The 23,539-nt window shown below is 44.5% G+C and overlaps 1 protein-coding gene across 1 annotated transcript in view; it reads left to right on the forward strand.

Moving 5' to 3' along the window:
- TMEM132D (transmembrane protein 132D) overlaps positions 1-23,539 on the forward strand; it is a gene marked incomplete at both ends in the record, with an annotated part of 594,183 nt that overhangs the window by 262,469 nt on the left and 308,175 nt on the right. The window contains one exon of the mRNA XM_080941251.1: positions 7,727-7,873. Within this exon, the coding sequence (XP_080797377.1) occupies positions 7,727-7,873 (147 nt within the window). The remainder of the gene's footprint in view (positions 1-7,726; positions 7,874-23,539) is intronic.

A 23,539-nucleotide genomic window follows, 5' to 3' on the forward strand; every position in this document is an offset into this window, starting at 1 on the left:
AGCCACCATTTCTCAAAATATGTATTTCTCAGGTCAATGCTTTTGTCACCTGCCCGTTGTTATGTGCAGCACACAGTATAGGAAGCGCCAGCTTTATGAACACATATGCCAACTCCAACATGGCACATTAAACTACATTTCCTGCTGGAGAACGTGCTATCAAGCTGGGATTGCCAACCGTTGATCACCCTGTTCCAGTTCTCCCAATTGGGTCTGTCTTAGCTGCCTGCATACATTGGCATAGTCCATATAGTCGTTAGGTTCCCATGGCTGCAATAAAACATCATGGAAAGCAACCTGAGGAAGAGTTTATATTGGCTCCCAAGCAGGGCATCTCCACAATGGTGAGCCTGGCATGGCAGCCAGAGGGTATCACACATGAAAAGCGGGAGATTGAACTGGAAATTCTCTGGAAGAACTGTATGTTCTCCAAACCCACACCCAAGTAAATTACTTCTTCCAATGAGGTTCTACCTTTTAAAGACCCCGCAACCTTCTCAAACAGCACCAATTACCCGAGTCTGTTGGGGAGATTTCTCACGGAAATCAGTACAATCTTCAGGTCAGGGTGGAAGAGGCTTAGCAAAGACGATATCCCTGTGCTGTAAAAGCCTGGCCCTATGCCATTCCAAAGGAACATAGCGGAGGTATGAGGACATGACTCTCACAGAGCAGTGGTGTCTGGGAAGACCCATGCCTATTTGCCAGTACAATGTTAAGAACCAGCCAGGACTGAACATTGTATAATATGTGCACTTGGCAGGAAGTCATGCGGTCAAGATTACTTAGAAATTAGAAACAGAATATCACCAGTGGGGTACCTGGCTGGCATACCCACAGAAGATGGAAATGATTTTATTCTTAGCCACAGCTAATGAGAGAAAACAAGGGATGGGAAACATTTCCAAAACCCAGCACCATATCTACTGGTCTTTGAACTGAGGGATAAATGTATGCTCTCCTGTATTGACCAGGAGGCCTGGTACAGCCTATGTTCGGTGTCCACTGGTGAGTAGTCTCTCTGCCACTCTGCAGACAGAAAGAGCCGCATGCAGCTGTGGGTGAAGCTGGCTGGAGCTTAGTAGGGCTTGGTGTCCTGAGAGATGAGGCTCTGGGAAAAACGTTTGATCCTTCCAGATTCAGGAAAGGATGCTCCCAGCAAATGTTCCCTCTTGAACCGGAAGCTGCTTGGAAGCCCATTTCTTTCTTCCATTCTCAGGTTCCTGAGAATCCCAGAGTGGATTGTGGACTGTGTAAGAGCCAAATGGCCAGTGTTACTTTCCGGTTCTAGAACATTCCTTTGGGCACATCCACCATACTTACAGGCCACCCAAGGTTTTCCTCTCTTACTTTGAACTCCCAAATGCTCTCTCCCAAGCCTATGCCTCTCCCCCTCTTGTCTTGCTTTTCTCTTAAGTTTCTTCTTTCTCCTCCTCCGCAACAAATATCTTCACTCAGAAACTTTAAATAAATCTCCCAAGGAACAAAAAATATTCAAATTTCTCCTTTTGAGCCCAATTTATTTCTCTCCCATCACTTCTAACTTCCATTTTTTTTGTACCTCTTTTATTGAGCACACAGGCACTCTTAATAATCCATGTGTCAAACCATTCATAAATGTGTCTGCATGGGGTGTTTACTGGTGACTGTTCAGGTGGGGTTTCTCTGTAGTGGGTCTCTGTGCAGTGGTGCAGGGGAATTTAGCTCTGTCCAAGGTCTCTAGGATGCAGGACACATTTAACTGAGGCAGGAATGCAAGCCATCTACAGGCCCAACTCTCCTTGAGTATCACTGGTGGCGACTGGCTTCCCAGAAGCCTTTGTGCCTGTAACCATATGTGGCCAAGACAGTAAGTGCCTTCCATAGACTGTGGGTGTACCCAAGTTTGTATTGCCACCTGCCCTGCTCCATTCTTCACCCTTCATTCTTCCCACTGGCTGGGGTGCTCAGGACAGAGGGGCTGCACCAGGACCATGATCAGAGCCACCTACCACCAAGGCCTGCTGTGAGCTGCTCCATCAGAGAAGAGTAATGACTTTTTCCAAAGTGAGCCTCTTTTAGGGGCCCCTGACAGCACCTCAGTCAGCCTTATGGCAGATGAGTCACCTCTAGTCTAGTTCAAAAGGTACCAAATGGGAGGGTGGTGGCTATTTCAGAGTCTAAAAGAACAGCCAGAGAGAGCTAGATTCAGAAATATTTGCATAAGTTAATGTCAGGTGAATTTGTATATGTGAATGACAGGGGCCATTTGTACACACTAGTGCTGGGGGATAATTTGCACACATTAATGCTGGGGTTATTTGCATATGTTAATGCCCCAGGCCTGTTGCATATGGTAGAGCTAAGAGATCATTTGCCTATGTCATTGCTACAGGGTCATTTGCATATGTTAATACAAGGGACAACTGCTACAGTTTGTACATGTTAATACTTGAGGACTATTTACATGTGTTGACCTCAATGGACTGGATCATTTACATATGTTGAGGCTAAATGTTCATTTGCATATGCAAATAAACACACAACTTGTATACATTAATATCGGGCTAGAGAGAAAGAAGCAAGGTGGGAGGGAAAGGAAAAAAGAGAAAGGTTATTAGGGTTCAGTGTGTGGTAAATTCCTAGGATAGGGCTTTTGGGTAGGTTGGTGTGGTGGTTTAAATAAGTATGGTCCTCATAGACTCACGTGTTTGAATACCTGCACATAGTGAAGGCACTGTAGAGGTATGTCCTTGTTAGAGGAACTATGTCATTGTGAACTTCAGGCTCTGAGGTCTTAAATGCTCAAGTTACACCCAGTGGGTATAACTTCCTGGCTGCCTTAAGATGAATGTGTAGAACTCTTGGTTCCTCCAGCATCATGTCTTCCTGCACACTGCCATGCTTCCCGCCATGATGATAATAGACTGCACTCTGAAACTGTAAGCCAACCCTAATTAAACGTTTTCCTTGCTAAGAGTTGATTTGGTCATGGTATCTCTTCATAGCAATGAAACCCTGACTAAGACACATGGCTTGGGTTGATTGTCAACCTCTTCCAAAAGGTAGTGGACAGACAACCTGAACGTATGATCTGGGATTAAGATCATCTTTGCCAGAGGGAAGATTGCTTAAGCAGTTATCCAGAGTCAGAGGCTAGGGCATGGAGGAGCAGGTAGAGGCATAAACATCCTCAACATGCCCTGTGTTCAGCATCCAGGCTGCCAGCTATTTCTGGTTATTTCAGTTAAGTTCCTGAATCCTGTGATTGGGGCAGTGTGGGTATACATTGTGCATATGCTATATACAAAATACAAACATCACACATAACACCCGTATCTAGTCTTTACAGCTTGCTGTATTATGTTTTAACAGCACAGAGTTCTCTCACCCCAAGCAGGTTCTGTCTGTATCAGCCTACACTGCATGGGCATACTCTGGGGAAAATTATGGCTTTCCTGCTCTCACCATAGTTGATGTGTTATTAAATGTAAATCTACAATAAAGTGTCTTCGGAAATCAAGTGCTGTGTTTATCTCTGGTAATGAGGCTGTCAGGGTAACCTGTATTTATGGAACCACAAGTGGGTTATAAACTTCCATTAATGACTATAAGGAACCCGCTTGTCATAAACAAAGAAGGAACGAATATTTGGTTCAGACCCAGTGAAGCCAGTCTCCACAGGTTCTAAGAACTGCCTGCCATGGGCTTCCACAGGCTGCCACTTGTAAATCTGAAAGGGAATGTTTCAGAATGATTAATGCAAACTGGCCATGTTCTGTAAACACCTCAGATCCATCTCCAAGGAGCAGGCGGCCAACTTTGCAGATGTTTGTATGTGATGCTCACACAGGACTTGGGCCTCCACCAGGCAAACATCTCTTTTCCATTCCATGTCCGCTGCACAGGCTGTGTGTGTGTGTGTGTGTGTGTGTGTGTGTGTGTGTGTGTGTGTGTGTGTTTTCTCTGCAGAGTCTTCTACTCATGAAAGAAGTTCCGTGTTTGGTGGTAAATCTTAGAAATTCCTTTTTAAGACCACTGTAGCTAGAGAAAACGTCAGGTAATTTAAGGACTAAATAAATAACCCCATTCATTTGAAAAACCACTTGCTAAGAAACATCATCTAAATTCTAAATGACCTACTTAGAATTAAAATCTTAGTAAAATATCAGCCTATTACATATCAGCTAAGGCCTATGTACCAGAACTGTCCAGAGAATAAGAGATTGCCAAAGCCAGGCTGATGACCTATTTATTTAAAGCAAATTTGATTCAATAAAATTCCCGTGCATGGTAATTGGAACAGCCTCTATAATCCATTCTAACATATCTCAGAAGAATAGCTGTCCATGGTGAATGAAGTCTTACACCAGCAGATCTCCTCAAGTGTGCAGCACCACACAGGTACATGTGAAGGCCAAAGGCTGATTTCGGGGGTTTAACTATGTCACCTTAATTTTGAAGTAGGCTCTCTCACAGAGATCTGGCACTCACTGATCTAGCTAGAATAGCTGGCAAGCAAGCCACTAAGATCTTCCTGTCTCTGCTTCCCAAGCATTGGGATTAGAAGCGGTTCTGCTCCCAGCTTTTACATAGGTGTTGTGGATCAAACTCATGCTTGCTCAGCAAGCACATTCTAGGCTGGACCATCTCCACAGCCACTTTACCAGCATGCCTGACAGCCTATAATTTAGTTAAGTTTGAACAAAGTGAAAGCCAAGACTTTTTTTTTTTTTCCCCAGAAGATTCTCCTGGGTATGCAGGCCAGCTAGACTTGAGGCTTGGGCATAAAACCTCACCTTTATAAATGATGCATGGGAATCATGTGCTAGTGTAGCAGTTATTTGAAATACTACATGGGCTGGGGGTGTCACCTGGTGATAGGATGCTTGTCAAGCGTGTGTAAGGTCCTGGGTCCCATCCCAACACCAGAAGACTAAAATTCCCACAAAGCATGTTCATTTTCCTCCATGGACACAATGCCTGCTAGACCCTACAATCCATTTCTAAAACTGTTAGTGTTATAACCTAGGACTATAGGGGGTGGTTCCATTGCTTTGATCTGGAATCTGCTTGTGAACACTGAAGGTCCTATTTCCCAGTTGGTTTTTGATCGATCAATAAAGATTCTAGTGGCTAATGGCTGGGTGGAAGAGGCAGAGAAAAGGAGATTTACCATGCTTTGGAGGTAGAGAAACCCACCAAACATGAGATCATGGTGCAGTAGTCATTGGCCACCTCCTCGACTGGGTCTAGGGTAGCAAACTGGAGATTAGCAATGCAACTAAACTAAGGGCAGATTTAGGATACTGAGCAAGGAAAAGGTAACCAGGCAATTAAGTTGAGGGCAGATTTAGAGATGTTGAACTGGGAGCAAAGGTAAGGGCACATTAGCTGCAGGATGTTTAGAAGTGCCTGGAAACCGGTCTTCTAAGCAGCCTTCAGATAAGGGTGTAGAACTTTCAGCTCTGCCTACACTGAACCAGCCTGGATGCTGCCATGCTCCCACCTTGATGATACTGGACATGTAAGCCAGCCCCAATTAAATGTTACCCTTTTCTAATACTTGTCTTGTTCATGGTGTCTGTTCACAGCAGTAAAAGCACCATTCCTCAAAGTGTTGCATTGCCTCTAACAATGAAGATTTCAGAGGTGCAGGACAGGAACTGGGGTGGGGGGGGGGAACTCCTCTTCTGATCACATGAATTTAACACAGAGCACGTGACACAGACTGCTGCTAGTATCACTATCCCCCCTCTTCCCCCACAGAAGCAAAGCCACCAGGCATCCCTTGGTACTTTTCCTTCTAAGCTCTTTATATTCTCCCCAAGGAATAAGAAAGGGAAGGCACAGTGGGAAACACGAATTCTTCACATCTATGAGGCAGTTTGTAAATCAAACTGTGAAAATCACTGTGTTGCCCTTTTGCCACAGACTTCCTGTCGCACGGAAGCTTTCTTTCTTTTGAAATTTCTTAGAAAGAAACGAGGACCTGCATGCATAGAGGACCTCTCATCTTCCTCCAGCATCCTGCTTCCGTGTAAGGGCAGGGGGTGTTTGTACTTTGCAACAAAGCCTGTGGGACCATGTGATTCCCTTCCATAATGAATGAAGATGAGAGGGAGAGATGGCAAATGGAATGTCAGGTGGAAAATGGACAGCCTTGGGGAATGTGTCCTTGTTTGAATCCTGAGCTGATATTGGGTAGCATGAAAGAAACCAACCAGCACTGAGTAGCAGAGAAGGTGAACATGATCAGTTTATCAGCTCTAGCAGCAGGAGTTCACAGGGATGCAGGGAGAGCCCAGAGTGTTGTCCTACCTGAAAGAAAAGTATCTGTCCAAGACACCCCATGACCAAGTTCTCAGCACAAAGAAGATGTATTTGCCCCTGAGAGACAAAGAACAGGGAATAAGAGACAAACACAGGAAATAGAGGAAGAGGGAACGGGGAAGGGAATGAGGGAGAGGAAGGAGGGGTATTTGTCCCTAGAGGACAAAGGACTGCCTCTGGATAGAGAGGAGACAGACATGGCCCATAGGCAAATGGCAGTTTATAAAAGTGAAATGGGTATGGGGACATCCTGTGTTAGGAGGCAGTATTTAATTTTAACTGGGCATGTTAATTAGGAGGGGTAAAGGTGGCTTCTGATTGCTGTACTTCAATACTTTGATAGCCTGACCTTAGCAGTCAGGCTCAGGAAGAGGAAGTGGCCAAATAAGGAATCAGACCTTGGTGGCTAGCTTTAGTTCATGGTTTTTAAGCAAGGCCGAGGGAATGGGGGAGAAGGTCAAGGCTTGCCAGAGCCATGCCTGCCACACTCCAGCTGTCCAGAGTTCTTTCACTACCTGCAGCTCAGGGCCTGTTCCTCTTCTCTGGGGATGTGAGAGAAACAAGATTTACAAATGGCCTCGCAGATTATTTGAGGATGAAATGATATAGAACTACAATGAATTTCGAATAGCATCCTGTTGATGGTAAGTAATCCACAGTGCAGAGGAGGAGGAAGATGTTGAGAAAATAGAGATAGTGGTGCTGATGAAAAAGATGGTTATAGTGATGAGGGTGGTGGTGGTGGTGGTGGCTGTTATGGTGATGTTGAAGAGAGGTTTGTGGTGGTGATGGTGGTAGTGATGATGATGCAGGCTCTGGTTATGGTAAATAAGATAATGAGAATGCCCGGAAGAAACAGAAACAGAAGTAGGATAGCCCTACTCAGCCCAGTGACTATGTGCTGGGTCTCTCCTCTCACCTGTCTGGGCTTCAGTTCTCCTGGGTGGAACTCAGACACTGCTGGGAAAGTCAGATGTAGTCCTTGCTGTTCATATGCTGGCTGCTTGGAACCCTTTCCCTGTATTTTTTTTTTTTTTTTTTTTTTTAGCTTACTTCCATTTTCTAAGCACTCACTATAAGGGATTTCAGGTAGGTTTTATGGTTGTCGTTTTATGTGTTGCCTTTTAACTAATAGAGACATTATATTTCTGTATGTAACAGATGTTTGCTGAAGGCAAGCACGATTTACCAGCTCCTTCTGTAAAAGTGGGGATAACTGGGATGTGGGGTGAGGTGGGGGGACTATGACAGATGGCTAAGAAATGTGGTTACAAATCTGTGTTTAAACCTGATTCCCTGTGAGCTCCTAACTGCAAGGTTACAGTGTGCAAAGGCTCACTGTGTCCCGGGCACCACTACTGCCCCGGGATTTTCCCCAGGGCTATCTCAGACATGCACTTCCTGTCTCCAACAGGGCCAAGGTTAAGAAAGGAGTGAGCATTGTTGGGGTGAGAGCCAGCAGCTCTTCCGTCTGGGATGTCAAGCAGAGCACGGAGTACACTGGGAAGTACGCCCCAGCGGTCATCGTTTGTCAGAAGAAATCTGCTGGTTCAGATAAGGGGTAAGTCCCACCTGGCCGGTGCTGTGTTCAGACTCTCTGCCTCGGTGGCTTCCTGTTGCTCCTAGGTTTGTTAACAGACTCTACTGCAAGTTGTATTTGGGATTGTGCTATCTGTCACTAATGGCTCTAGTTAAAATGGGCAGAGTCTCCCAGCACCATTCACAGTGGACCCACACAGGACCACAGAGGCTCTCTCATCTGCAAAGACCTCTTCATGAGGTGGCATCCAACAACAGTACAGGCAGTTGTCACTTCTTTCTGATTCTCATCAGTGGTGCCAGAATTGCAGGTTATCTCTCACATTGTGAGAATTTCCACATGCCTCAAACACAGGAGCGTTTCTCTTTTTCAGGCAGGGTGCAGCCCACCTTTACAGTGCTGATGTCAGCATGATGCATGGGATTGTATTTGTGCAGGGCACACTTTCTGATGGGACAGTGGGCCGCCTGCTGTGGAATTACAGGCGATCGTGAATCACCCCGGGGAAAAATTAAGACCCAGATCTGCTTCTGATAGTCACCAAATTAGAAACCAGCAATTCACAGCTGGGCAAGGGACGGCTTGGAGACTTAGGAGTTCTTGATTTATTCCTCTCTCCCGGAACCTCGGAGAATTCCTAGTCTGGTCACATACATTTTCCTTGTCACTTTAGGTTTCTTCTGGCTCTTTATATTACTGGAAAAAAAAACTGAGCCAAAAAAAAAAAAAAAAAAAAAAAAAAAGCAAAGGATGAATTGAGGAAGGTAGTACATTGTTCCTGGAATGCAGTTCTCAATCCCAAAACTCAGCTGTTTGGAGAATACATTTCCTACAATATGGAGTGGGCTATTGCTTTGTTTTAGCCCCCACTCCCTTAGTTCATTACCAAAAGCACTTGAAACCAATTCAGAGATGGCTTGGCATCAATCCCTCTCCAGAATCTGGGTCACCTACAGCAGCTTTCATCTGTGCCTCCCCTTTTCTTCTGACTGCAAAAGAATGAGAGGAAAAGAAGAAGTCAGTGTTCAAGCTCTGCTGTGGATGTTCCTGTGGTAGGAACGGCTCCTACAGAGGAACTTGTTGGTTTCTCATGATCTCAGCCCACTGTGCCCAGGAGAGAGATCCAATTTGCCAAATGAGTAACATCCTCATAAAAGATGATGTTGCAGTCAGGTATCCAATTGACATGAGAAGCAACTGCTAGATGCTTACAAGAACAGATAGTGATAGTGGGTATGAAGTTTGAATTGCTAGATGGATGAATGGATGGATGGATGGATTGGTGGATGATCAAGTGAAAGGAAGAATGAATGTTAGATAGATAGATAAGACAGATAAACAGATGGTAGGAGGGACAGATATATGAATAGATAAATGAGTGAACCCTTGAATGAATGACGGAAGAATGGATGCCTAGATGCTGTGCTGGATGATCGCTTTTATTCTCTAGCACAAGAGGAGAGACAAATGGGGTGAATTTATCTGGGGTCTGGCTAATGTGCTCCTATTTCTCCTGGGCTAGTGTTTGCTGTTTGCCATGACTCGTTGATAAGCAGTGATGTTGTCCATGGATGTAAAGGGATTTGAACTGCCTCAGTAACAATTGGCTGTGTTCATTCCAGACACAAAAGGGAAGAGTAGAGATACTGAGAGAATCCCCTCACTTCAGTGAACAAGATGTTCTGCTCTTGCTCTGACAACCCAACCCTTCCAGTTGGGCTCTCCAGACCATCTCTAAGCAATCTGATGTATGGAGTAGTCAGCTCATGTCCTGCACCTCTGCCAATGTCTCTTTTAATTAAAAAAACCTAGATAGACTACCCAGGGATTTTTTTCCTGAAGGATATAGCATCATGATGTGACCTATTTGAAGCACTTGTTTTGTACCATGATGTACTGACTGGTTTTGAGTCAACTTGACCCAAGCTGGAGTTATCACAGAGAAAGGAGCCTCAGTTAAGGAAATGCCCCCTTGAGATCCAGCTGTAAGACATTTTCTTAATTAGTGATCAAGGGAGGAGGGCCCAGCCCATAGTGGGTGGTGCCATCCCTGGGCTGGTAGACCTGGGTTCTACAAGAAAGCAAGCTGAGCAAGACAGGGGAAGCAAGCCAGTAAGCAACATCCCTCCATGGCCTCTGCATCAGCTCCTGCTTCCTCACCTGCTTGAGTTCCAGTCCTAACTTCCTTTGGTGATAAAGAGCAATGTGGAAGTGTAAACTGAATAAACCTTTTCCTCCCCAACTTGCTTCTTGGTCATGATGTTTTGTGCAGGAATAGAAACCCTGACTAAGACACCTGCTTGGTCCATATTTATGTGGACAGATAATGGACATGGATATCCACAAGAGCCTGTGCAGTATTTTATTTAAAATGTGAGGAACACAGTATATCAAACACATGTCCACCACATGCAAGGGACATGCTTGTGCAATGTGATCATGTGGACCTCCTATAGGACACAGACAAAATGTAGGGTCCCACAGGCTGGCGGAATGAGCTTCATTAGAGTTTAGACCGGAAGTTCCTTTTGTGTCAGGATCATGTCTTGCTTGCAGCTGCATCTGCAGCTTCCAAGCAAGCACCTGGTGTGCAGGAGGACACCTGTAGTTGCTTGATTAGTGAAGTCTAGGATGAGACTGCCTCTGTTAACAGACAGATCAAGATACAAGTCTAAACATGTATTTATAGAGTGGTCTAGGGCTTATGAGTCCAAAGAAGTCGACTCAAGAGAAACATAGAAGACCTTCATCTGAGCAGATGCTCTCCCAGAAGAACTCTCCAGAGAAGATTGACACCTGGAATTCCTACAGGCAGAGCTTCGATGCCAGGAGAGGCTGAATCTAAATTCATTTTTTTGTAGCAAGACATTTGGGTGGATTTTTCCCCCACCCTGTATCTGTTTTCTACTTTAAAAATGTACAGAATGAAAATAGATGTTTTCATTAGGTACTGCATATTTATTAGCATCTTCAATAGCTATCCCTGACCCACTTCAAAACTTTTCATTTTCTATTCCTATCTTCCCTGAGTGGAATAAAGGGAAACCTTGGTCCTGTATTTCAGGTGATGTTGAAGCGAGGCAAGGTCCCTTTCTTCTCGAGGATAATTGGAAAATGTTTCATTGAGTTGATGCTTTGATAACGTTGGTAGCTTTGGCTTTGGGGAGGGGATGTTTTGCTTTATAAATCCTTTCTTCTCTCTGGCCATTTCTCCATTATCTTAAAACTCTGAGCTCAGCTGTGGGAACTCAGAAGAGGCGGTCTTCATTAGCTGGAGAGTCCTAGATTGTGTGTTGCTGATAATCTTGCCTGGATCAGGAAGCTGCCTTAATGAAGTGAAGTAGCTGTGACAGGTGCAATTTCATGGGTAAGGAGCCACTTTCATATCAGCGATGAACTCAGCGGGAGTCAGTGAAGATCTCTTATCACCTTCAAGTTCATATTCCTTGTTTGAAGAAGTTTGTTTGCCAAGAGTCTCAATCTTAATGCTGTTATCTTGGTGATCAAATCTGCTTTTATTTGCCTTCACAGATCCAGAACCCACAACAGAACAGCTAATTGCTCTTTGCCCCTAGATCCCAGCCTGCATTTTTCAGAATCTTGCTGGCTAGGGCACCAACTTAGGTAAATATGTACAAAGCCCAATGGGTAAAATGTGTTCATGGATGGGGGTTTCCCAGAGGTTCCCACGGTGGATCTGCAAATGATGTTCTTGGCACACAGACTTATGTTTAAATGAACCGGAATGATACCAACCTGTCTACTTCTGAGTACCCCAGCACAGTGTAGCCTGGAAGAGGTGCCTCATGCTTTGGCTCATGCTCGGCTAGCTTTCTTGTCTTTGAGGCTTTGATTTTTTTGACAGTGTCTTGTAGGCAGGCAGGCAGGCATTACAAGAATCCAATCTTGCTCATAATGAGCCTCTCCTTATTCCATGCAATGGTGATTTTCCACTTACTGTAGGTAATGTGTTTCATCTTAAAACAAATATATTCGAAGTAATAGAATGAGCTGCAAAAAAGGAGATAATTGATATTTAATTTGTAGTTTAGATACAGATAGCTGTGATGCCTGACAGGCACATATCAAACCATTTGTTAAGATTGATGTTCTAGTTTTCTGTGATAAATGTTATAACCAAAAGCAAATTGAGCAGGAAAAGGTTTATTTGGCTTATATGTCCCAGGTCACAGTTCATCATTGAGGGAAGCCAGGGGAGGAACTGAAGCAGGAACACGAAGTGTAAATCATGGTGTATGCTGCTGGCTGGTTCATTCTCTAGATTAGGGCAGCTAGCTAGCTTTCTTATAGAGCCTAGAACACACCTGCCTAGAGAATGGTGCTGCCCACAGTGGCCTGGAATACCCTACATGAATCATCAATGGATATAATCCCTCCCAGGCATGCCCACCAGCCAATTTGATTAATGTAATTTTCCCCTGGAGTTTCCCTCTTCCAAGGTGACTCTAGGTTTGTGTCAAGTTGTCAAGAGAAAATAGCAAGAACTATTAGGGAAGATTGCTAATTTTTCTTAAACCTAGTAAGAATGGCTTGAGTAAGATAGACTCATTTCCTAGGCACATACAAAAGTAATGAATGAAGAAAGCCAGCCAGGACAGACACTAGGCTCCTGATACTGCTGGGCTCTCAGGCACCTACAATACCCCCATTCCATGTTAACTCATGGTCTATATCAGTGGTTCTCAACCTTCCTAACACTGTGGCCCATTAATACAGTTCTTCCTGTTGTGCCGACTCCAACATAAATCTATTTTGTTGCTACTTCATAACTGCAATTTTGCTACTGTCATGAATCTGTGTTTTCTGATGGTCTTTCTTCTTTAGTTTTTACTGGTTATTTTATTTATTTACATTTCAAATGGTCTCTACTTCATAACTTTGATTTTGCTACTGTCATGAATCCTGTGGTAAATATCTGTGTTCTCTGATGGTCTTAAGCAATCACTGTGACAGGGTCATTCGACCCCGAAGGGGTTGCAACCCCCAGGTTGAGAAGCGGTGGCTTATCTCCTCATAGTTTAAGATACCTGCAGGAGAGCCAAACATTGCATCAGCATAGCAGATCAAGTAAAAGTGACAGGAAAGGATCTCCTTAGCTGGCACAGCCTTTTTTTTTTTTAAAGTGACCTTCCTGGAAGCTTCTGCCAACCTCCATTCTCTCTCCCTGTCAGAAAAGAATGACTTGGCTATGCCAGGCAGCCAAGGAGAGTCAGAATCTAAATGACAGGCCAATTCGGAATCACACAGTTCAGCCCCACAAACAAGAACAACATGGGTGACCAGCAAACATCTCAGTAATTTACAATGATGGAAGTTGGTGGGAGTTTCAGTGAACTGTTAGATGAGGAGAGTGTTCTGGCCTGCCAGTCACCATCCCCAGCACTCGTCACATGTTCCCATAGAAACGCACATCCGCACTGAACTCAAAACTCGGGGAATGTTCTCAAAAGTAAGCATACAGAGGACAGGAGCCAGCCAATCTTAGTTGTGTCTTTATAAAAAAGGAGCAGAGCAGGACACAGAACATGTCAGGAGCGTTGTTCCTACAAGCAAAAGTAGGAGAATTATAAACGGCCGGAAAGGAGTAAGGACAGACCACCCCCAAAAAAAACATCAGAAATTCCCACATGAAACAGCTCAGAGTCTGCCAGTGTTCTTGATTCAAACTGAGCACCATGTCACAAAGACACGTCAAGCCTGCAGGAAGAAGAGAACTGCTGGAGGTCAAGAGGGTGTCAAGAGATAAAAAAGAATCACTTGCTAGATTTACTTCGACAGGAATCAAAACCATTCTCGAAGAATAAAGAGCCCTGGGAGATAGGAACCTTAAGAAATGGAAGAAGAAATATATAAAGTATTGAGGACCAGAAACAGCTGGGGACCAATCACGTTGGTATAAAAAGTGAAAGAAAAAATGATGTAGACACAGGCTGACAATTGGGGTCAACACCTCCTCTATTAAACAGATGCCCAGGAAAACAGAGAACAAGTACCCACAATGCAGGTGCATGTGCATAGAGCCCGGCACAATGCTAACCCACAGCTGGGAGTCACTCAGTAATAAAGCTCAAAGATGAGGTAAACTGTGGTATATCCAGAAGGTGAAATACGATTCTGTAGAGAAAAGACATGACTGGATTATGGGATGCAGTTGGGCAGGTCTTGAAAGCGTTACGCTGTATGAGTTGAGGTGACTGTAGAAGACACGCTTGATTAGAAAAGTCAACAGCTGGGTATTGGAGATGACCAGCGTGTTCTATGAATACAATCAAAAATCCTTGAAGGTATGCTTTAAAATGGCAGCACTGGGGGAGCTCAGGGCCCCAGAGGTGCACGTACTACCGGTATTCTGCTAAACGGATGGAGTATCAAATAACTCTTTAGATTCATATCTTCTGGGTTAATGTAGCTCTCAGTTCCCTGTCAGAAGACTCTCCTTGTTCGGTGGGAGGTAGCTAATGGAGAAACTCGAAAATGGTCAAAATGCAGAGAGTGTTTGTCAGTGGGATGCTCACCCACAAATGGGATATCTGTGTCACACTCTTCCCCACAAAATGCCTGGGGATTTTCATAGAAGGTTGGGAGTGATTTAAGAGCCCAAGATTAGGGAAGGTCAGAGAGAGCCTGACTTTTTTTTTTTTTTTTTTTTTTTTTTTTTTTTTGAGGTTTCAGTATTTTGCTCATTTTGTTTTAAGTGATGTCAATTGTAGCATTCAAAGGGGAGGAGCTAATTTCACACAAAGTGAAAGACTCTATAATGTACCCATTAAACTGCTCAAACATAGAGTGGTGAGGCTGTAAGGGGGGTCAGTTTCCATCCCTTATGTTGTCAGGGTGTGACCACAACCACCTGGAGAACCCTGAAAGATATTCATACTCTGGGGCAATGGACAAAACAAAGGAATTATAAAAAAATGGAAGAAAGAAAGAAAACCACAACACAACACAAGGAAGAATTAAGTCCTGAATGATTGGCTCCATTATGCCCACCCTCTCCACCCTAAAATGGTGCAGATGAAATATCCAGCCACACCCTAAAGACTACTTTTGGTTTAAAGCAGGGAGCTGAGGTTATAGGTTGGGAACAGGGCATGGCAATCTCTCTACAATGTCCTTCTCTTAGGGTTTTACCGCTGTGAACATTATCACTAAGGTGGGAACATGGCAGCATCCAGGAGGACATGGTGCAGGAGGAGCTGAGAGCTCTACATCTTCATCTGAAGGCTGCTAGCAGAATATTAGCTTCCAGGTGGCTAGGGTCTTAAAGCCCCGCCCCCACAGCGATACACCCACTCCAACAAGGCCACACCTCCCAACAGTGCCACTCCCTTGTCCAAGCATCACAGTCCTTTCACATAAGTGTGTACATGCTTCTGAGCAGATAGGATTGGGACACCAAAATTTGATGCTCAGGAAACCACAATTTCATCTGGGGACTATATAGAGATTTACAAGGGGCCCACTTGTTCCTACCTTCCACCTGCATCCTGGCATCTCTAGAGGGGCTCCTCCCCACCCCACGCCTATAGCTGAAAAGGACCCTTTCTGGAATGGGGGTACTTCAGTATCTCTGAAATGGTAAACATCTGATGGCATTTTCCCAACTGAGAGTCTTATTCAAATTGTGTGTTCATATATGTCTATAGACTGACATGTAGGTATATGTTCATGTATGTTAGGTGCATGCACATGTGTATGGGTCGAGGTTAGAGGTTAACCCTAGGTATCATTCCTCAGGGCCCCATTTCCATATCTTCTAAATTATATCCATGAGTGCTTCCTGAACATATGTATGTATGCCTCCAAAGACCAAAAGAGAGTGTTAGATCACCAGAAATGGGGGTTACAGACAGTAGTTAGTCACTAGGTGGGTATTAGGAATTGAATCTGGGTCCTAGCAGTAAGGGATATCTGAACCATCTTTCCATCTCCATTGGCCTTCTACCTTTCCTTCTCCCCCCCCCCCTTAGATATAATCTCTCATTGGAACCTGGGTCACCCAGTGGGCTAGGTTTACTGACCAGTTTGTTTCAGGGAAACACGTGATTCTACCTCCCAGCATGCACCTCGTATCGTTTGCATAGGTTCTGGGGATCAATCTCAGGTTCTTATGTTCTGGGGATGAGCGCTTTCCTGAGTGAGCTGTTTTCCCAGCCCTAACCTGTGAGCGGAGCTCTGTATGCAGGTGTCCACTGAGGAGAAGCTATACCATGTCTGTGCCAAGAGATGCAATGTTGTCACACCACTCCTGGAAAGACCTGTGCTTAGTAGATGCCCTTTGGGAAGGGGACACTTGACACTTGGGGTGCAGTAATGAACAGGGCCTTAGATTTAGTCACCACAGCCCTTTATGTTGTCCCCGCAGATGCAAGCATTTCTACATTGGCCTTTAAGAGACAGACTAGGCAAAGAGACAACAGGAGCTCATGCACATGGCTTCCTCTATTAATGGGAATTCTAACGTTCAACTGTCTATGAAGATAACCAGGTTGCTGTGGTAACCACTCCCTGACAGTCCCTCAATGCCACCCTATAGCTCGTGCCTTAATTTACCCATGTGTTGCCTTTTTTTTATTACACCTATATATTTGTTGTTTAATCTCTCCCATTTCCAAGCAGGGAACTATATTTAGAGTTAAATTATTTAGTATCACTTTTCCGTGGGTAACAGTGGTGATTTACTATGCTCGGGCAGAAGCTGCTATTGTGGGCTCACAGGGTCTCCAGGGAGCCTTAAACAAAAAAAAAGAAATACCTTTTTTTGTCCTATGGGAAATACAGCATAAATGATAACTTAATATCAACCATAACTGTGTTATGTGACTCCTCATAAGTTCTCAGGGGCACTTCCATGCCGTGGCTCACGGCTGACACTGGTCGCTCTGGAGTTAATAATGTTACAGAACACCAGATGACCAGGCCCTCTACCAGAACAAGGTGACACTCTCCGGTGTCTGTCTTACTCAAAGCTCCTGCAGCCTCTGTTATAGGCAGCATGACACCCAGGAGACTGTCTGCTGCTGTGTGTCTTCCCGTGAGCTTTTGAACTTGATGCTTCTATCAACACGTGCATGCATTCATGTCCTAATAGACCAATTATCAGTGCCTAGACTTACACTTATGTTTATTGGTTCCCTTTTCTCTGTTTTCCTTCTATTTTCTCGTTGTATCTTTAGAAAGTGTGTGAGGGAGGGATAAGGCCGCATGTGAATGAACAGATGTGTGCATGTCCTCAGCCACAATCATTCAGAAGCCTTATGTTCACCAAATAAACTAAGCTGACCAGCAGATAGACTCTAAGAATCTACCCTTCTCCTTGAACCTAGCTCTGGGATTGTAAGCACATGTCACCACACCTGGCTCATTTTAAGTGAATCCTGGGGCTCAAACCCAGGTAATTGCATTTTATACCAAGTACCTCACTGGCTGAGGCATGTCTTTGGATCTTTGAGACAAGTTCTCACCCTGTATCCTAAGGTGGTTATGAGCTCAAAATCTTCCTGTTGCATCCTCCAGAGAACAGGGATTCTGTGTCCTTTCCTCCAGTCCCTGCCTATGTGTCTCCCTATGAGTCTTTCTACAGAGCTAAGGCTTTATTCTCAAATTGGCTTCTTATCTGTAGCTATTATGTGGTCTGTGTGAGCTTGCTGCAAAGTGGAAGTGGATGCTTTCTTTGTTTGCTGGCAATCATGAATTTTTGCCTGCTGGTCCTGATGTGTGTGGTCTTGATGTGTGTTGGTTCTGATATAGGTTGGCCCTTATATATGTGGTCCTAATGTGTATTGGTCCTGATGTATGTGGTCCTGTTGTATGTGGTTCTGATGTGTGTGGTCCTGATGTGTGTTGGCCCTGATTTGTGTTGGTTCTTTTGTGTGTGGTCCTGATGTGTGTTGGTCCTGTTGTGTGTGGTCTTGATGCGTGTGGCCTGATAAACGCAGTCCTGATGTGTGTTGGTCCTAATATGCATCTGTTGTGGAGAAAGACGTACCCTGCATTCCTTCTGAGAAGCCCAGCTCTCTCTCAGAGAGAGAGCACTGCTTTACCACAGCCAGACCCAGATGCCTTTGGGTCCCTTCAGGGCTCAGTGTACCTTGTGATATGGCAACCCTCACTGTGAGCATCAACCCCCCCCCCCCACAACTCCCGACCCAGTATCCCAGTGAGCTCCTCTGGATGGAGCCATTGACACATTCAAGTATTTTGTTTCTGGAAGACCTGGGGATACACTTGGAAGACCACAGTGGTTCAAAGGGATGCCGAGGAGTAAAACCAAAGAAATGTTATGTGATCCACTGAGAGAGGAAGCTTGTCCACAGTCCTACTATGGAAAGTACGAGACTGCCCCAGAGTTCTGGAAACCACACCCTGGTGGCATACTCTGACCTTTTTTTTTATTCCTGGCATGGATGGGGTCTGAGGAGTTGTTTGTAGAGGACTCTTTCATCGGATGGGTACCATCTGGTCCAAGGATGCTCTGGGTGACACCTGTGCTTTGTTTGTCAGGAAGTTGGTGCTGAAGGGGTGGGGCTTTAGATTCCTGCTGAGAGCCTTATTTCCCATTCTGACTTAAATCATGTGGTATGACACTAGCCCATTTCAAGTCTGCAGTCAGTGAGCCAGTGTGTGGAAATCAATGGATTATTCAGTTTAACTAAGGGGGTGGCAGAGAAAAGCAGAGGTCCTTTTTTCCTTCTCTCCTTCCTTCCTTCCTTGCTTCTTTCCTTCCTTCCTTTTTTTCTTCCTTCATTACTTCCTTCTTTTCAAGGTAGACTATTACTATATAGCCTGAGCTAGCCTGAAACTATATAGACCAGTCTAACCTGGAACTCACTAAATAGCCCACGCTGACTTTGAACTCTTTTCTTCTGTCTTTACCTCCCAGATATAGGGGAATGCAGTCATGAACTACCATCCCTGGCATGACTGCAGTTTTATAACATTTTAATGATGCAATCCCCTTCTGTCTACATGCTCTGAATCCTTGTTTCTACCCCAACGTTAAGCAACCATGGGTCTCTTTCTATCTCTGTAAATTTTCCTTTGCCCCTTTTCCTTATTAGTTCTTTAGAGGAGCTAACCAAAGTCCATTAATGGTGAGTAGATAAACAAACTGTGACCGTTTAGAACAGGACCAAACTAGTAACTCATTGAAAAGCAATAGCCAAGTTCAAAGTGTGCTGAAAGAAGCCAGATACTTGAGGAGATACAGTTGGTGACTATAGTTGAATTCACCTTCTAGATATCATTTTAAATGAAGAGATACTCACTTCTCATTTGGACCTACTGAGTGCCAAGGACTGGGTTACTATTATTGAGACAGAGTTTCACATAACCGCAGCTGGTCTCAAACTCTCTATGTATTCAGCGATGGTTTTGAACCCCTGACCCTTTCTATTACCTTCTGAGTGTAAAGACTAGAGGCATGAGGGTGGCCAGCTTTCTTCACCTGCAATCTCAAGGCATTTACATTGGGGCCACCTTCACAGCAGGAGCACAGGGAATTTTCTTAGCCCACTATTTTGATGAGGTTTGTTTCTTTAAATTAAACTTTGGTCAGTAAATGTTGGTGGCTTCTAGGCAAGTAATCTTTGTCTCCAAGGTAGGACCAATTGTCCTACCATGGTAATAAGATGCCAGATGACCTCAGTCTCCACTGGAATACCAATGTGGAATACAATCACATCAGGTTCAATTTCAAAATGTAAAGAGGAAATCAATGGGGACTTCCTGTGTGTGAGAAGCCACCTTGTGGGGTCGTTGGCATCGGATACGGTCCCTGGGAGTGCTTTGTCTGCAGTCACTTAGCATTGTGACAGGACAGCTCGTGGATGGGTTCCCTCTGACAGCTGATGCTTCACAGAGACACAAGACACTGGACAAAAGAACAGTGTTTGATTTGTGGGTCATTCTTATAACAAAGAACAGAGTCAAGTGGAGGTCTGGGGGTAGAGTTTGATTGATAGGGTGCTTGATTGGCATACGTGAAACCCTGAGTCTGGTCCCTAGCAGGATGCCAGTCTTCGATGGTGGAGCATGTCTGTCATCTCAGCACTTGGGAGACAAAAGGATAGGCATCAAGAGATTAAGGCCATTTTCAGCTACCTAGGGATATATACCTGGGCTACATGGGACCCTGACTTGATCATGATGATGTTGGTGGGTTGTTGTTGTTATTGTTGTTGTTGATTTTAGTAATGATGGTGATGTGGTGATGGTGGCGGTGGTGGTGATGGTGGTGGTGATGGTGGTTATGATGATAGTGATGACGGTGATGATGTTGGTGGGTTGTTGTTGTTGGGTTGATTTTAGTAATGATGGTGATAGTGGTGATGGTGATGGTGTGGTGGTGGTGATGGTGGTTATTATGATAGTGATGATGATGTTGATGTTGGTGTTGATGATAGAAGTGAAAACCTGTGTGGAGACCTCAAGGGGCAGTGAACGATGGTGGTGCCTATGTAAAAGGCCCAGGTAGGGAGGTGGTTTGATGTTTAGTGTAGAGATGGTTTTCAGTGTTGCCTGCTAAGCGGTTGTATGTACAGGTCATCATTTCCCCAACCCCTTAAGGAGATGGCTTATGTAACAAGAATGGTCATGACAGGTCCATGAGTCCCCAAGCTCTGACCACAACTCCATGCTTTCACAAAACACAGTACCTTAGCCTGTGAGGATGTCCACTCTCCTGCATTGTTCTCCCCGATTTGAATGTAAGTCAAAAGTTTATTTTACCACAAAACCTAAGAACTAGGGTCCCCTGAAAGTTGAAATTAATTGTAAGAAACTGAAACTGAACACATCAGTATGGCTGACTCCCCTGTAGAGGCTGAGACTGTAGTGCATTCTGAGGTCTGTGCTGTCTGGGCTAGAGCAAATGGTCAGCAAACTTCTCAGGACAATGATGGCTCAGATCTGAAATCCCTATGAACTGCCACAAGTTCACATCTTGGCACATGGTCCCAGATGCACAAAGCTTAAACATGGGGAGTAGGTCAATGGGGCTGGTGCCTGCAGATATAGCACCCCGGGCTTTTCTCTCTCTGCTTCCTGCCCTCTGTGAGGGAGCGCCCCACCCTCCACACTCCAGCTGCCTGGGGTTCTTTTCAAGTACATAGTGCCAAGCAGCAGAGGTAAGACCCCCATGTCACCCCCCCTCTCTGTTAAGTTGTGTTGCATATCTATGTCAAAGCAACAGAGAGGATCACTGACACTCTGGGCTTCTTGCTTTGTCCAGAAAGTCACAGGACAGAGAGCATGGTGGTGGGGATGAAATGCTTTGTTATACATTGTTGTTCTGTACAGAGCTACAGCTGAAGTCACCTGACAAAAGAAAAAAGAAATGACATCATAGGCGTTCTTGTGAGGCGCCATCCTGAGATGGAACAGGCTAGGTCCCAGAGACAGAAGCAAGAAGCCTCAGTGTTCAATTCGAGTCATTTCTTAGGAGCATCACCCAGGATGCAGGGCAGGAAGTGAGGCAGGAGCCGCTACCTTCCTGGATGTCTACTGGGAGGGTTTACAGAATATGGATCAGGGCCAAGGTGACATTTTGCAGTTTTAACATGTTTGATCTGTCAGCGTTTTAGACAACAACCTAAACAGCTTCATCTCTGTGTGGAAAGTTCCCTGGTGCCTTCTCTACCCTGGCTTGCATCCAAGCAGAGAAAACACACAGCCAGCCCAATCAGTTATAGAATGGGCAAGCCACCATTCCCTCAGCCAGCAGGATGAAAGCAGGGAGCTGGGGGCCTTGTTAGTGAATCTCTGCTCATTGGACCCCACCCCCAACCCCAGCCAAAGCTCAATGGGTACCACTTGAGTTTTGTATGGTGAGTAAGGCATATGGTGTGTGCTAAGTAAACAATAATAAAGAAAAATGAATATATGCAATTACCTATACATTATAAATACATACAAACACACATACATATATGTATGTATATATGTATTTGTGTGTATGTGTGTGATACGTGTGTTTGCATGCATATAGCACATAGGTGTGACCAAGTTTCCATTTCTTCCTTTTGACACTACCTGCTTTGTTTCTGAAGACAAAGTCTCTCATGGGTTAGAAAATCCTGAGTTTGCTAGGCTTTTTGGCCAGTGAGTGCCTGGAATCTAGCTGTTTCTGCCTTCCCAGACCTGGGATTAAAGTGCATACCATCACACCTAGCTTTTTAAATTAATTCGAACTACACATGCCTGGTATTTCTAGAATCTCTCCTAGTTTGCAAAGTGTTTTTTTACCCTGGAAACCTGCATCCTCTTATTGCTGCTCCTTAAGACCTGCCTTGTATCTGGTTCGGATGCCATGGACGCTTGGTATTTCTGTGATACTTATGAATATTTCTCCCAAAACAATGTTCTTAATTTCCTCAAAAAATAAAGTTCACAGACTGTGTGTGGTTTGAATAGGTTTGGCTTCCACAGACTCACATGTTTGAATGTTTAAACACAGGAAACAGCACTATTAGGAGGTGTAGCCTTATTAAAGGAAGTGTGGACTTATTAAAGGAGGTGTGGCCTTGTTGGAAAATGTGTCATTGTGTAGGCAGGCTTGGAGGCTCTTAGGCTCTGCTGACTGTGGATTCAAAGTCTCCTCCTGGCCATCTTTAGATGAAGAATTAGAATCCTGGGCTTCTTCGGCACCATGCCTGCCTGCACCCTTCCATGCTTCCCACCATGATGATAATGGACTGAATCTCTAAAACTGTAAGCCAGCCCCAATTAAATGTTTTCCTTTGTAAGAGTTGTCTTGGTCATGGTATCTCTTCACAGCAATGAAACCCCAACTAAGACACCAAGGAAGGAGATGCATCCCTCAAAATATGAAAACTAAGCCTCACAATATGTTAATAACCAGTGGGCTTGACACTGAATGTATGCTGGTGAGAAGGAGCTGTCTAGGCATCTCTTCCATAGGAGGCTGTGATAAATTTCAGTTTGGGGCTAGGACAATAAAAGATGCAGTTTTTCTCAATCCAGGTTTGTAGCTTCAGAACTCTGAGCTCATAAACATAAGACCGATAGCTCTTGCATTCAAAGTAGTTCAATATGCCTTTTGATATGGGATGTGACCTATTCAAAGGGAAAGAGTAACCTAAAGCTAAAAGCTCGAATGACTTTACTTTGCAACTGGGGGAGGTAGCCTGTGCTAAGCTTCATCCAAGGGTAATCATAAACAATAAGAAAACAAAAACAAAAGCAAACAAACGAAACACCACAGGGAACTTTCTAGATAGACAACCAATGTGGCAGTTGAAGGAAGCATCATTCTCTTGTTCAGTAACCCTCTGGTCCTTGCTATGACCTTTATCTGAAATACTCCTCCAGGTCTGAACACCTGTTCTCCAGCTAGTGGTGCTTTTGGGGGAAGGTGTTGAGATCTTTGGGGTTCAGGGTCTGGCTAAGTGCATGCTTGGGAATAGCCTTGGAGGTGACACCCGTGTGTGTTTCTGGCCTCTATACTTACTTCTTCTTGCCTAGATTATGGCAGAAGACATTCAAACTGTATGAACCATGTCTTTCTCACTGTGGTGAACTGAAACACTTCTGAAGCCAGGAGCCAAATGAAGCTTCCCCTTTCCAGGAGTTTTTTCTGCAGAGTATTCTATCACAGCAATGCTAAAGTAAGGAACACACTCCCCTAGTCTAGGGATTTACCTTCAA

Source organism: Micromys minutus (assembly GCF_963924665.1).
Source record: "Micromys minutus genome assembly, chromosome: 29".
Classification (NCBI taxonomy): domain Eukaryota; kingdom Metazoa; phylum Chordata; class Mammalia; order Rodentia; family Muridae; genus Micromys; species Micromys minutus.